At 34.8% G+C, this 16,648-nt stretch overlaps 1 protein-coding gene across 1 annotated transcript; it reads left to right on the forward strand.

Moving 5' to 3' along the window:
* The first annotated feature begins 529 nt into the window (after positions 1–529).
* Positions 530–16,163, forward strand: LOC116412655 (synaptic vesicle glycoprotein 2B-like). Its single transcript, XM_052902225.1, has 11 exons — positions 530–1,162; positions 2,067–2,155; positions 5,645–5,806; positions 6,535–6,697; positions 8,803–8,924; positions 10,135–10,379; positions 11,383–11,534; positions 12,456–12,600; positions 13,360–13,649; positions 14,361–14,488; positions 15,133–16,163. Exons 2-11 carry the CDS (start codon positions 2,074–2,076, stop codon positions 15,183–15,185), a joined length of 1,542 nt encoding a protein of 513 aa, XP_052758185.1. The 5' UTR covers positions 530–1,162; positions 2,067–2,073; the 3' UTR covers positions 15,186–16,163.
* The last annotated feature ends 485 nt before the right edge of the window (positions 16,164–16,648 follow it).

The raw sequence follows: 16,648 nt of genomic DNA on the forward strand, positions 1-16,648 counted from the left end.
AGATGATATGGTAACGCCACTGACGTAAAGTGTCTAACACAAAATGTTGATGGCACTATTTATTTAACAATAACACTATTATACTGGTACCTATGTAAGTCTAAATTAAAATTTACGACCACTGTATTCGGTGTTCATGATAACATATCAATCATTAACTGTCCACTGCTTAACATAGGCCTCCCCTTATTGGGAAGTTTTGCCAGTAATTGCCACGATTGGCAGGCGAATTGGTTAGGCTTTGGTGATGTTTTAAAGTGCGATACTATTGCCCATTCTTTGATCATTAAGTTTCCTTTGCTGTCTCTTACGACACCCACGAGAAAGGAGAGGGTGGCCCATTCTATGTCGGGACCACGCATACATTATATATGTATTCGGTGTTACTGTAAAAAATCAAGTAATTGAAAACAGTTTGCAGAATATTTTACCTGTTTCTATCTCTCTCTCTCTCTCTCTCTGATGCTCTGAGAAAATAGATAAGAACATACAACTTTCCACATAGGTATTTCATATCCACTTTCATTTACGTCGCAAATCAGCAGTCAGCAGTGCTTACATGGTAATGTGTCCATTGGTTCGAAAGATGCTATAACGCAGTAAATTTCAATTTATATAGATTAAATTATGTATTATAAATTTTAGTCCCCTAAAATACCGACAAATGAGAGCTAACATAGATGTCACAGTATATTTCGCAACAGCTATCTTGCTACTCAAACCTATAAGCGACAATTATAGCCTTCCAATAGATGGATGGTCATCTATTATTGCCATTTAAAATCGAATAAAAAATATTTGGTTTTACCATAAAAATAAAAAAATAAACTAAAATAAATTTGCGGAACGGTTATCTGATGCTATTTTCAGATGCTTCGGGAAAATTTGTACAAATATAACTAATCAAACATAATAACAAAGCCTCCTCGTACCTAATGTTGATTAATATGCCGTCAAACCATGACTATGGTGATGTGGCTGTGACGCGGCCCTCCCGTGTGTATATAAGAGAAAGCGTTCTAAACGAGCCATTGATAAAAAATATAGGCTCTAAATGAGATATCGGAACACTGTTCACTGCTATACAATATAACAATCCTTTACTTTAGTTATACCTCTTATTTTTAATAAGAAGTTATCATTGGTAAAAATATAAAAAAAGGTAAGAAATTTATTTATTTAAATTTTAATGCACAATTATATAAGTAAGTGTACATATGGTAGACTTAACACCTGATGGCGTTCTCTACCAGGGAACCACGACGCAAACGGAAAAATAAAATAAAAATATATGTATATATATAATAAAATAAATATATATATATATATATATATATATATATATATATATATATATATATATATATATATATATATATATATATATATATATATATAACCGTAATACAAATGATGATAAATTTAAACAGCAGTTTAAAAAAAATAAGACAGAAAAATACCAGAAATTATTACTCCTACTGATTCGAATTTGGTATATGAATTTTTCAACACTATTTTTAAAAAGTAATTAGATGTTATTATTCTAAAAAACTATTTTTATTATAAAAACAGTAAATATGGGATCGACACATGATGTGATTTAATTTGAAGGGTGGAATATGGCAATAAAATTACAGGGCACAGAGGCGTAACACCTTAATCCTCAGCAATGGCAATGGATGAGGGTTACCATGGGCGACACAGTACACTCTGTTATGTCCATAGCACTGTTTATGTCTATAGGTGACGCTTACCATTTTTCATTAATTAATCGTTAGCTTATTTGCCATTTAAAAAATCTACGTTTTATTTGTCACTAGTAACATTTATTTAAATCATGCTTATTTTTTTATACTACAAATGTAGAAAACAAGCTAAATGTAATGCTAAACGTCACCCTATTCTATGCAATAGGAGTGTTGCGTTGCCAACCTTGAAAAACACGAATGCGATGTATCCCATTTGCGTCGTACTAAGGACTCATACGACTAGGGATACGGTTGGTCCCTAGATCCCAAAAAAAAACCTGGTAGAACATAAATACCTAATAAATTATATATTTTCAGTTTGAAAATGAAACAAAAAATGGCTGTTGTAAACGTAGAGAAGACGTCACCGCACACAGCCGATGTTGAGGAGGCTTTAACACTCACAGGTACCAAATCTTAATGTGTATTTACCAGAGGGAGACTTTGTACAAAAGTCGATTGCTTGGGACAGAGGTACCTGTCCCATTCGTGTTTCAACCGTGAAGTAGTTGTGTTTGCATAGCTGTGTTTCGGTTTGAAGGGTGGGATATGGCGTGAATTTACTGGGTACAGAGGAATAACATCTGAGTCCTCAGGAATGGCAACGCATGGGGGGTATCATGGGCCAAACAGTTAACTCTGTTATGTCCAATGTACTGCTCATGTCTATAGGCGACGGTTAGCACTTTCTATCAGGTGAGCCGTCAGCTTGGTTGTACATCTTTATTTTATATATATTTTATGTTGTAATTTTTTGTGTACAATAAAGAATAAATAAATAAATAATTTCAAAACTAAACTACTGTACTGATTTTGATAAAATTTCTACGAGACCAGACTGTAAAAGATAAAAAAAAATACAAATCGGTTTATAACTAACGGAGTTATAAGGTAACAAACATGAAAAAATACAATCGAATTGAAAACCTCATACTTTCGAAGTCGGTTAAAAATGGACCAGCTCGTATACATATAAAACATAGCGACCTGCTCAAGCTTCGAACGGTTTTTTTTTTAATAAATCACAATCCGTCTAACTTGCTGATAATGTAACGTATTATAGGAGAACGATTTTTTTTAAATCAGTATATCACTCATGTGTACAAAAAAAAAGATACATATGTGATCTTTTTTTTTTAGTTTATCTATTACAAACATAAAAATGTTACCTCTTAATTATATTAGTTTAAAAATTATCTAAGGAAATACATTCTATTTATATTAGTCTTATGTATTATCTAAATAAATACATTATATATATATATATATATATATATATATATATATATATATATATATATATATATATATATATATATATATACGTGTGGTCCCGTTATAGAATGGATCGCCTTTTACTTTTCCATGGGTGTCGTAAGAGACAAATAAAGGAATTGGATACCAGAGAGAGACTTTGTACAAAAGTCTTGGCTTGCAAAAAACATTGGTACCTCTGTCCCATTCGTGTTTCAACCGTAAAGTAATTGTGTTTGCATGGCTGTGTTTCGGTTTGAAGGATGGGATATGGCGTGAATTTACAGGGTACAGTGGAATAAAACCTGAGTCCCTCAGAAATGGCAACGTATGGAGGGTATCATGGGCGAAACAGTATACTCTGTTATGTCCATGGTACTGCTCATGTCTATAGGTGACGGTTACCACTTTCCATCAGGTAGGTAGGAGAGAGATATCGACTGGAAGTCGATGTAGTGACAAAAATCGAATTTGGCGATCCATTATTTTTTCCTACCGTTATGGGAGACAAGCGTGACAGATATGTATGTGGAGGGCACGCATCGGGTATTCATTGTTTCGTTGGATTATCGCCCTTTATAACTTCCGACACTCAAAAAGAATTCATTTTAAAGGCTGCAAATTCAACATACAAACACGTATCGTAGTTTAGCATCATAGCTTCTAGGCAAATGGACCAGATACCTGTATTACAAATGGCATAACTTGTCAATGTGCCAGCATCTCTGTTGGCACTAATGTTATCGGTTTAACATAAGTATTTTTTTTTTTAAATAGAAGCCCCTATCGTTCATATACATTATTAGACATATTTAAATAAAGTTTCCAAAGGTCATTGCAAAATCCTAGTAATATAATAAATGAGAAAATTTGTAACGATGGGTGAATGAATGAATGGATATTTGTTACTGCTTCACCTAAAAACTTTTGTACGAATTTAAATGGAATTTGATACTTTATGTAATAATTCACACAGTTAAAATCACGGCATACAGCTAATATTTAGTAAATAGTTTTATTATAAATTGTTATAAATATTTAGCCTTTTTGGATCATTTAATAATATCATCATAGTTGTAGAATACTGACGGATCTGACAAATGTTACATATAAAGATCCGTTAGTATTCTACGACTATGACGATATAGCCTCATAGTTGGTAGTGCCAAAGTAGGAGGAAGAGGTGATTTTAAAAATGGCTTTTAGATTCTCAGTTCGACTGTTATATTTTATGTATATATTATGTGATATTTTCCCTAATTCTACACTGATTGCGATTATTCTTTTTGCAATTGTCACGGTTTCCTATTGAGTTGTTCTCAATCTAATTTTATTTTGTTAGACGTTGAAAATTTTCAGTAACATTTATGTATCTACAAGTTAATTCGCGTGGCCGGTATATGTCAATAACTTTTTTTTTATACAACTTAGAATGGCAAACAAGCTGACGGCCCACCTGATGGAAAGTGGTAACCGTCGCCTATAGACATGAGCAGTACCGTGGACATAACAGAGTATACTGTTTTATCCCATGATATCCCCCATGCGTTGCCATTCCTGAGGACTCAGGTGTTATTCCTCTGTACCCAGTAAATTCACGCCATATCCCACCCTTCAAACCGAAACACAGCCATGCAAACACAACTGCTTCACGGTTGAAACACAAATGAGACAGAGGTACCCAAGCAATCGACTTTTGTACAAAGTTTCCCTCTGGTAAAACTGGTATCACTGAAATAAAAAGTAGCCTATGTCCTTCTCCATCCCATGTAATAGGTTTACATTTATAATATTAGTAAGGATTTACATTGTGTTGAATAACATATTAAAATTGTCTACATTTTTCCGGAATATATATATGATACCGAAGATAGAGAGACGCTAATCTCTGCTAATAGTGTTCTCCATAAGCGGAAAGTAGGTAAATTTTTTATATACCCGCCAGTAACTCATGGTTGTTATCTCAAATATTTGGTTTAAAGTAGATGATCTTATTTTATTACATTTTATTTTCATGTTATTATAAATTTCACATTACAATTTGAAATATGGTGCTGGAGAAGGATGGAGAAAATTAGCTGGACGGATCGAATTAGCAATGAGGAGGTCCTGCTTAGGGTTAAGGAAAAAAGACAAATTATAAGAACTATTGAGGACAGAAGGGGAAAAATGTTAGAACACTTGATACGACACGACGAACTTATGAATATTATAATAGAAGGTAAGGTAGAAGGAAGGAGGGGAAGACGGAGACCGAGACATAATTACATCAGGCACATCAAGGAAGGTGTTGGTGTCGTGTCGTATCAAAAGGTGAAGAGACTCGCTGAAAATCGTAGTGAGTGGCAAGAACAAGAGCGCAGCTCTTAAATGGGATAGATAGATAGATATAAATTTCACAGTTCTCTTTACAAACTATCAGAACACGCACATTTTCACAGTTAGAAATAGATTGTTGAAAAAGGGGACTAACGGCTCCATCGCTAACAAAATACTCTGTTAGGTGGATCTCCAGGTGGTTCCCCCTGGAAACATTATGATTAATTCTATAATCCATCACTGGTGCACCGTCAGTGTACATCGATAGCGCACGTGGTGTTACCACTCCACTATCATCCATTAAAAAATATATTTATTTTAAGGTTTTGGGAAATATAACTTCGGGCTACTTTTGGTATGCAGCTGGACCCTACAAGCTATGGGGATGGACCTCTTCGGCACCAGCTTCGTGGTGGCCGCTGCAGTGTGCGATCTCGAGTTGAACATGCAACAACGAGCACTGTTGACTGCAATGCCTCTTGTAGGTTCGTTGACATTAATGTGTATGTTACAATAATTTAACAAATAACTACTTATAGTAATCGTGAAGCAGTTGTGTTTGCATGGCTGTGTTTCGGTTTGAAGGGTGGGATATGGCGTGAATTTACTGGGTGCAGAGAAATAACACCCGAGTCCTCAGGAATGGCAACATGGGGGGGGGGGGTATCATGGGCGAAACAGTATACTCTGTTACGTCCATGTTACTACTCATGTCTATAGGCGACGGTTACCACTTTCCATCAGGTGGGCCGTCAGCTTGTTTGTCATTCTAAGTTGTATAAAAAGAAAAAAAAATTAATGATATTAAGGCATTAAACGCTATTTTGTAAAATCTAAATTATTAGGTTTTACAATTTTAATTTCATTAATAAAAAAAAAAACAGATTTACATTTCAATATATTAAAAAAATTTTTTTATACCTAACAGAAGACAAAGGAACAAACAATTTATCTAATGGTAAGTTTCTACCGCCACCCGTTACAAATGACTATTAAAAACATAATAGCATTAAAGAGAACAAATGGTTTACTAGTTATCAGGTGAAAGTAGTTTGAAAAAAAAAGCTCACTAGTAAAATGCAGTAACATACATATTTCGTGAAATTTTACAAAGTTTTACTGCAAAACAAAAGTGGCAATTAGTAAATATATTTGTTAGATTTATAACAACGAGTAACGTTAACGCCTATTATAAATCATTGTGTGCATTTAGGCGTAGTGGCCGGCGCTCAACTGTGGGGTTACGTCTCGGACACGAAGGGTCGGCGGCTAACGCTGGTGCTCTCTATGTCTGTTGGCTTCGTGTTTGCCGCTCTCAGCAGCTTCGCCCCGGATTGGAGGACCATGGCTTTACTGAAGTTTCTTTCGTCCACTTTGTATGTATGAGTTATCCTATCAATAGACCACTTATTTTAGAGATTGTTAGTAATAGAACCAGCGTCACTATTTAATTCTTGTTGAATTCTTCACGATGGACCGATTGACCTGCCTCCTTCCTCATCTATCATCTAACATTGGTGCCCCGTATATCGATAGCGTAGGCGAGGTTACCATTTTATTTTCACACATTAAAAAACCACCATAATCCTCCAGATTGATAATCCAAAAGAGATACCATGGATACCACAGTTTATTCTGTGACATCCATAATGCTATTCATGTTTATAGACGACAGCACCGCATTCCATCAAGTGGGCCGTCAACTTATTTACGATTCTAAATACCATGACAATACCCTATCAGATTATCCATGTGGCTCCCTCTGGCTAACGTTGTGTTTAATTCCGGGTAAATTCGGCACGATGGGCCAAATGACCAGACTTCATCCTTATGTTTTTTTTTTTTTAACTTTTTACTTTTAAATTCTTTTATCAGAGATTTATTTCCGCTACTACATATATTGAATGAAATAAGTGAATGTTCAAAGACTCACTAGCACTTTATGTAAGTATATATATACATATATGTAAGTATATATATATATATATATATATATATATATATATATATATATATATACCCTTTGTCTTTTTCTCAATGGCCTTACCCAGTTTGTCTGAAAGAAATTGCTTTGCATTTATTATTAAAATTTACTGTATTTTTTTAAATGGTGCAATAGAATGTAAATAACTCTTTTTGTTATTGACAATAAATGTTTTCTTTCTTTCTAAATAAATAAATAAACAACTGAATATAGTTGTCGCAAGGGTACATGATGTAATATTGTACACTCATAAAACGTCATATTAACTATTATAAATAAATGCAATACTACTAAATAATAACAGGTTACTTTTCCAACTGCGTTACGTCTCAGAATAGTCAAACATCGTTATCAGTTTTATGCAAATAAACAAGATAATATGAAATTATTATTGTTGCTAACTATGGAATTTCGTTATCATACGATAATATTACCCCCGTCGTGAGCAAAGGCATACATTTGATAATTCTATAAATATTTATTATTGTTTTTTATGGGATTTTTATAGGATTTGTTATATACTCGTAAAAAAATATATACATACATATATTGTAAATTTTCTTTTCAAATTATGTTTTATTTTATTCTTGTTTATAACTAGTCTGGCCATAAATACTGTTACATAAAAACTTGTCCTTTTTTCAACTTTTTAATTATTTTTAAATTTGGAACACGTTTATTATTTTAGAAACTTCTTTCGATTTCGCGCCATTTCACATATTTTTCATGTTCATTATCAAATTACAATATGGAATGGGGTGTTAAAGAAAATAGGATTGCAGTGATCGCCTTGCACAAAGTGGGTATAGAGCTGTCGGTTATATTCCAGACACTTCAAAAGCTTGGTATCAGCCGTATATTCGTATATCGTACTATCAACAGATATAAAAACACTTCCTCTGTTGAAAACCAGAAAAGATCGGGGCGGCCTAGTGCTGTAAGAACTACAAAGGCTGTTAATGCTGTTAAAGTTAGTATTCGTCGAAACCCCATTAGGAAGCAAAAAATCTTATCACGAGAAATGAAAATTCCCGCTAGGACTCTATCGTACAGAGGAATAACACCTGAGTCCTCAGGAATGGCAACGCATGGGGGATATCATGGGCGAAAAAGTATAATCTGTTATGTCCATAGTACTGCTCATGTGTATAGGCGACGGTTACCACTTCCCATCAGGTGGGCCGTCAGCTTGTTTGCCATTCTAAGTTGTATAAAAAAAAACCTTGCTTTAGAGTTATAATTTTCGTTTATATAATTAAAATCCGTTATTGGCTGTATTTATAAAAGACTTAGCATGTAAGTTATTTTTTAAGAGCTGTCGCTTTTTGTATTAAATAAATAAACAAATAAACTAAAGTTGGCATCTCTTTCTATTGCATAGATTCGGTAGCGATAACAATTCTGTCGATAGATTCGTTTCCCATTTGTCTCGGGAGGTTATTAAATATATTTAGTATGTATTCATCACTACATAGAAATGTACACCTTGTATTTCAGTACATCAGCGAGCAATTCGGCCGCGTATACACTGTTGGGAGAGAGTTGCTCGGCGCATGCGCGCGGTCGGTCTATGTTGTTATGCAACTGTTCACTCATGTGCTCACAGGCTGTCGTAGCTGGTAGGTATTCTGTTAAATACTGTCAACGTCATTTCAGCCAATAACTGCTGAACGTAAGCCTTCCCCATAAGGGGAGTTTTGCCAGTAGTTGCCACGCTAGACAGGCGAGTTGGCAAACGCAGTTAGGCTTTTAGATATGTTTTAAGGACGCTGCTGCCCATCCCTCGACCATTAAGTTCCCTTAGTCGCCTCTTACGACACACATAGGAAAGGAAGGGGTGGACTATTCTATGCCGGGACCATATGGCTTAAATACTATATTAATATTAAAGGCATTCATACTTCAGCTTATTTAAGTGCAGGAATGTCTCAATTATCTATCAAAGTACATATCTGTTACAGCTTAAACTTTTTACTTTTTTAATGTTGCATTATTTTTATACAACTTAGAATGGCAAACAAGCTGACGGCCCACCTGATGGAAAATGGTAACCGTCGCCTATAGACATGAGCAGTACCATGGACATAACAGAGTATACTGTTTCGCCCATGATACCCCCCATGCGTTGCCATTCCTGAGGACTCAGGTACTATTCCTCTGTACCCTGTAAATTCACGCCATATCCCATCCTTCAAACCGAAACACAACCATGCAAACACAACTGCTTCACGGTTGAAACACGAATGGGACAGAGGTACCGAAGCAATCGATTTTTGTACAAAGTCTCCCTCTGGTAAAAAATGAGTCTAAGTACCTACTCGTATTTATTGTGTGATTTATTCTTTGTCTATTTGTTTATGTTTGATTAGATGATAAACATTATAAATCCGCAAAATTGTTCAATAATAAATTCTTCAGCATTTTATATAACTGCTTTATAAATAGGCGAATAATATAAATTGCTAGCAATAAAAACACCAAGAAAAAATTGATATAAAATAAAATAACATTTATTCACTTGTTTATTTCGCTTGAATGAGTTTTAGTATGTTTAACTGCATATAATAAATTATCTGCGCGGTCCCGGCATAGAATTAGCCACCCCCTCCTTTCTCGTGAGTGTCGTAAGAGTCGATTAAGAAAGGGCGAGGGATGAGCAATAGCGTCCCTCTTGAAACATCTCTAAAAGCCTAACTGCGGTTGCCAACCCCCCTGCCAAGTGTAGCAACTGCTAGCAAGACTCTTCTTATGGGGAAGGCTTATGTCCAGCAGTGGACAGTTAACGGCTGAAATAAAAAAATAAATTATTTAAAAATATTTCTTTTACAGTATTAGCTTATCCTATTCTTCCACTGGATTTCACATACTGGATCGATTTCCTCGGAATTAATTACCGTCCCTGGCGTCTGCTGGCTCTGGTGATGGCCATACCTTGTGCTGCGACTGCCTGTCTTCTCCAGCTGTTCCACGAGAGCCCCAAGTTTCTCGCAACGCAAGGAAAATACAAAGAAGCCCTCAGTGTACTGAAAAATATCTACGCTTGCAACACAGGGAAGAGTGGCGACAATTATCCGGTTTGTATTCCTGTAGTTTTTTCAATTACTAAAGAGGAAAGAAAATAAAGACCTTTTTATCATGTTTCTTTTTTCAATATTATTCCTGCTAATCCTTCAACAGATAAAAAGAAAATTGTTAATAATTTCAATAGCATATATTTATGGGTGTTTTACAATGATTATACGAGAGGTTAAAAATATTTTGTTATTTAGAACTAAAAAAAAATGTTGAAAAATGAAGAACTGCCATATAATTTTATTATATTTATTTATTAGAAAAAAAAAACCCATAGCTTACAACTTTACTAACAAATTACATCTGTTTAAAATTAACATTATTACAATATTTTTTTTTTTTTATATACAACTTAGAATGGCAAACAAGTTGACGGCCCATCTGATGGAAAGTGGTAACCATCGCCTATAGACATGAGCAGTACCATGGACATAACAGAGTATACTGTTTCGCCCATTATACCCCCCATGCGTTGCCATTTCTAAGGACTCAGATGTTATTCCTCTGTACCCAGTAAATTCACGCCATATCCCATTCTTCAAACCGAAACACAGCCATGCAAACACAACTGCTTCACGGTTGAAACACGAATGGAACAGAGGTAGCCAAGCAATCGACTTTTGTACAAAGTCTCCCTCTGGTGAGACTATGTTCAAACTAATTTCTGCCATATTCTAGCATCTGATGGGAATGATCTACGTTCTGCTTTTTTTGTATGCCTAGTTATGGCGAAATATGTGAACTTACACTTATTGTTACCATCTATATACTTACCATGTCTTGTAAATGAATATTCATTCATTCATTCATAACATCGACACCGAAAAATATAACAATTATATTTTTTTTTTATTTATTTATTTATTCATTATGTATATATGTGTACATGGCGGACTTAATGCTAAAAGCATTCTCTCCCAGTCAACCATAGGGAAGTGTCAGAATACTCGAATGCGGTACTACTTTAATATTTTCTTATTACGGTAATATTTTCTTCTGTTTTAGATAACAAAACTATTGGAAGAGGATGAAAAAACTACGATTGTCCAAGGATCTTTCTTGAAGTCTCTATGGCATCAAACGGTTCCACTGTTCCAGTTCCCACTGTTAAAAAAAACCTTGATGCTTTTTTACTTGGTCATCATCGTATACATGACGTAAGAATTAAATTAACATTTACCCCAACATATAATATGGGATGGACATCATCGTCCCTTTTAAATCATCACCAAAAACAAAACTGCGATTGCCAATCCGCCTACCAACCATGGCAATTACTAGCAAAACCCCCCTTTATGGGGGAAGCTATGTTCAGCAGTGGACAGTTAATGGCTAATTCAATACAAAATTACAACATTATACAAAAATATACTTGATAATAAATAGTACATTGCTTCTTTATTCTATTTCTTATTATTTAATGCGTTCAAAAGTTAATTGAAAGAAATTATGCAAGAACAACTGCAGTTGGTCCTAAACCAAATAAATTATCTCTACTGGAGAAACTTGAATATAATGTACCTACTAGAGTGCCGCGGCATCCTCGCAATCTATTTAAAAATGCAGCTTGCGGAACAAACTTGGGCCGCGAATCACCTATCGTCCGCATGACACGTCTGTATAACGATATTGTAAAAGCCAAGCCTGAACTTGACATTCACAACGATAGTCACTCTGTACTCATGGCTAAATTGAAAGTTGATGTGCCTCGCCATTACATTATATTTTTATAATTTATTATTTATATTGTGTTATTATTCATGATTATTTAATAATTGTTCATTTAATGACATTTCGTATTTTAATTCCATTTTAATGTTTATCAAACACAAGGCACGCTGTGGTCGCCTATAAATGTAAGAACAGTTAGATCTAATCTACCAGTGTATTGTATTGAAATGATTTGCTGTAGGTATCTTATGTTGGTAATCCTATAAATTAATGAATAAATAAATAAATCTGTTAGGTATTGTTAGCAAGTGTATTGTATTGAAATGATTTATCGTGAACAATCTTATGTTGGTTACCCGCTTCATCCTATATAAATAAATAAATAAAAAAAAATCTGTTATTTACAGTGGCAGTGGTTTCATCCTGTGGCTTCCATTCATTATGAACAATCTGTTCTCGGTTTTGGAAAGTGGCGCTGGCCAAGGCATGAACCTTTGCACTATCATCAGATATTCCACTGAAGACCAGTATGTTGCAGCGGAAAATGGAACTGTTAGTTTTATTTTTAATATCCTAAATGACGTCACATTGAAGTATATGCTCTAAAAAATAATTTTAATAGCACCACGCTCAAATATTCTTGTTTCAACCGTGAGGCAGCTGTGTTTGCATGGCTGTGTTTCGGTTTGAACGGTGGAATATGGCGTGAATTTACTGGAGGAATAACACCTGAGTTCTCAGGAATGGCAACGCATGGGGGGTATCATGGGCGAAATAGTATACTCTGTTATGTTCAGGAATAACACCTGAGTCATTCTAAGGTAGTATAAAAAAAAATGTCGAAAGAGAAATCCCACTGTGTCAAAAACAAGGCAAGACTTCGATAGATGAATTACCTACACCTCCAAAAATACTTTCACCCTATATTATGTGGAAAGTGACCAAAGCTTGTAAGATAATAGTTTTTAAATTTCAACCTGCAAGTGATGCTATGGTAAATCTAATACCATAAGCTCATCATATGCTCGATATCTACTCTACAGTATAAAAATATCTATGCTTTTTGTCCAAGAACACAACATAACATAATACTGTAATTTCCATATTTGACTATCATTTTATCAGAGGGAGACTTTGTACAAAAGTCATTTGCTTGAGCACCTCTACCCCATTCGTATTTCTACCGTGAAGCAATTGTGTTTGCATGGCTGTGTTCCATTAGGTGGGCCGACAGCATGTTTGCCGTTCTGAGTTGCATAAAAAAATTAGACATATTTTACCGCCATTGAACTAGATTGGACTGGCTTTTAGGTAATTACAGAGATGTGCGATGATACAATACAAGAGACAACTCTATTGTCAGCAATGACTTATGGCGCTCTCGCCAGCTCCAGCAACTTGGTGCTCTCACTGACTTGTGGCAGCAGGAAACGCATGGCAATGATGGGCATCCTAGCCTCCTCCGCAGCAGCGGCTATACTCATCAACCTGGTGGCTATACCAATCGCAGGAGGGATATTCTTTTTCTTCTTCTTGCTGTGCGCACTCACGATGGGCATCTTGAGCGTCTATTTTGTGGAGCTATACCCAACTTCCTTAAGGTATGTGTGGTAATAGCCATTATCAATGTTATACTAATGTTTCTGGCGCCAAGCAACAGTTTTTGGTTTGAACGTTAGATATATGAATTAATGAAAATTTATTTCAATAATCCAAAACACTTATAAACACTTAGATTAAAAGTAATAACAATATTTAAAAAAAACGTAGAAAAAAAGATTATATAACAAAGGCTAAGTTAGGCTAGTTAAATTCGGTTAGTGTCATGGAAACCTTTTCAAGTGAATTGAATTGCTATTTAAAAATAAAAAAGGTAGTCACACGATTTGTGTACATTGCATAAGCATATTCGTAAGATAAGTATATATAAAGAATAATACAAACTATATACTTATTACACAAAATACGTAAACCCTGTAAACATATAAATATTGGAATAATAATAATACATTAAAAAAGACAAACATACACACACACACGCATGCACGCACGCACGCTCGCACGCACGCATGTACGCTCGCACGCACGCATGCACGTACTCACACGCGCACTCACACGCGCACGCACGCACGCACACACGCACGCAGCCACGCACACACACACGCACGCACCCACGCAATCACGCATGCACTTATTTTATATTACAAATTACACTAAATAGATTAGATGTTTATAGTTTGATCAGTTTCATTTTAGTCTCCCAAGGAAACAGAAACATTTTGATATATAAAACTAAGTAAATATCGCAACAGGGGGATGGCGTCATGCCTGTCAGTGATGCTAGGCAGGTCGAGTGCGTTTTTGGGCGTCAACGCAATCGGATACCTGATCTCCGTGAATTGCGAAGTCACATTTTACATGTGGTCTCTACTTCTACTGAGTAAGTATACTGTAATAACTATGTGCAACTAAAAACGTATATACCTACGTGTAAATATCAAAAACTTAGAGAAAGCTTTTAATATCCTGAACTTTAATATGTTGTGACTTGCCTAGAAAGGTACCACTATGAACCTTTTATTAAAGTTATATTGGGCTAAAGCCCATATTTGATACGGACCAAACCCGTCAGAGACCCAAGATGACAAAACTGGATGAAGCCCCCAGTTAAAGAAGCTGATATAATTTTATTTATAAGTGTTTATATTTATTTTCAAATCTTGCAAGTTAAATTGAAATTCCTGCCGTAGTTTCCCAAGAGACTACAGCATAGGGTTCTTCAAAAGGGGGATAAAGAGGTTTTATCAGGGTCGGCAACGGGCGCGTAATACCTCTGGTATTGCAGGCGTTCATAGACTACGGTAACCGCTTACCATCAGGACGGCCGTATGTTTGTTTACCACCTCAGTGGTATAAAAAAATTTGACTTAAATAAACTTACATAGAATATCGCAGGCAGGGTTACCACTCCATTATCATCCATTGAAGAAAAAAAAACCCACGACTGGGTAACATAGTATTTTAGTAAAAATTCTAAAGACATCGTGTTACTGTAAGTACCAATAATCTCAATTCCTTTCACAGGCGCTATAGTCATCGCTTGGTTTCTGCCGAAAGACGCAACCGAAGAGAAATAAACTAATTTAAGTTATAAATAATACTTATAAGACTGAATTAAAAATGTAACCGTCTCAAAATTAGACTGCATCCACTTGAACTTTAAGAACGGAGCTTTTTTATTGGATCTTGCACAATGTCCTTGATTTGTGTTCAACAAAAGGCATATGTTTTTCATCCTGATCTACGATGACAAAGCCACGGGATATAAAAGTGAAATATAATTACCTTCGATATCTTTGTCACCTCTTTGTGATCCTGTTGTCCCAGGTAAATTAGTTAACTGCTTAAGAAGAACCTATTAAAAAAATTACAAGAGAATCAGAATTCAGTTTACAATTTAAATGATATTACTTACATATATCGTCATAGTCGTAGAATACTGACGGATCTGACAAAGATTACATATAAAAAAAGATCCGTCAGTATTCTACGACTATGACGATATAAGTACCTAGTGATATAAGAAATACCACATATAGTTAATGGTTGTGTTTCGGTTTGAAAGGTGGGATATGGCAGTGAATTTACAGGGTACAGAAGAATAACATCTGAGTCCTCAGGAATGGCAACGCATGGGCGGGTACCGTGGGCGAAACAGTATACTCTGTTGTGTCCATGGTACTGCTCATGTAAATAGGCGACGGTTACCACTTTCCATCAGGTGGACCGTCAGCTTGTTTGCCATTCTAAGTTGCATAAAAACAATGTAAATTGATATTAAATATAGTCTGGATTATTTATACTTTATTAATTTATACTATACAATAATAATTTATTACAATCCAGTTATTGTACAAAATGTATAGAAGAATGCAAACTATAACACAGAAAGAGTATTATTATAAAAACGAAATTATCAACTAAATTAAATTATATTGTATAAATTAAATTTCTTTACAAGAATAAACATGTATAAATAATTGTAAACAATTATTTCGAAACGTTTCTGTACCTGAAATTAATTAAATTTACTTAGGTGTTAATTTAATTTAGTTTTAAGCTAAATGTAAGATATTATTTAATCAAATAAAAATATATAATGTAATATGTTTGGAATTTTTTTTCTATTCACTAATACGACCATATTCATATATGCATATCGTCATAGTCGTAGAATACTGACGGATCTTTATATGTTATATTTGTCAGATCCGTCAGTATTCTACACAAGTACCTAATTCACTCATCTTTCTTATAGTGTGTTTCATTTTTGTAGTACCAATTGTCGTCGTGTAGTCCCGGCATAGAATAGGCCACCCCTTCCTTTCCCGTGGGTGTCGTAAAAGTCGACTAAGGGTGGACGAGGCATGAGCAACAGCGTCCCTCTTGAAACATCAACAGTATAAGATTTATTTTATGAACTAAGCAACAACAATAAAAACTATAGGTTATATAGTTATATTATATATAGTTATATATATATATAATATAACTATATAACTAAACCTACTAAAAAGCTAATTTTTAACAATAAATTATT

This window comes from Galleria mellonella, unplaced genomic scaffold, assembly GCF_026898425.1.
Source record: "Galleria mellonella isolate WM207_F2 unplaced genomic scaffold, CSIRO_AGI_GalMel_v1 utg874, whole genome shotgun sequence".
NCBI lineage: Eukaryota > Metazoa > Arthropoda > Insecta > Lepidoptera > Pyralidae > Galleria > Galleria mellonella.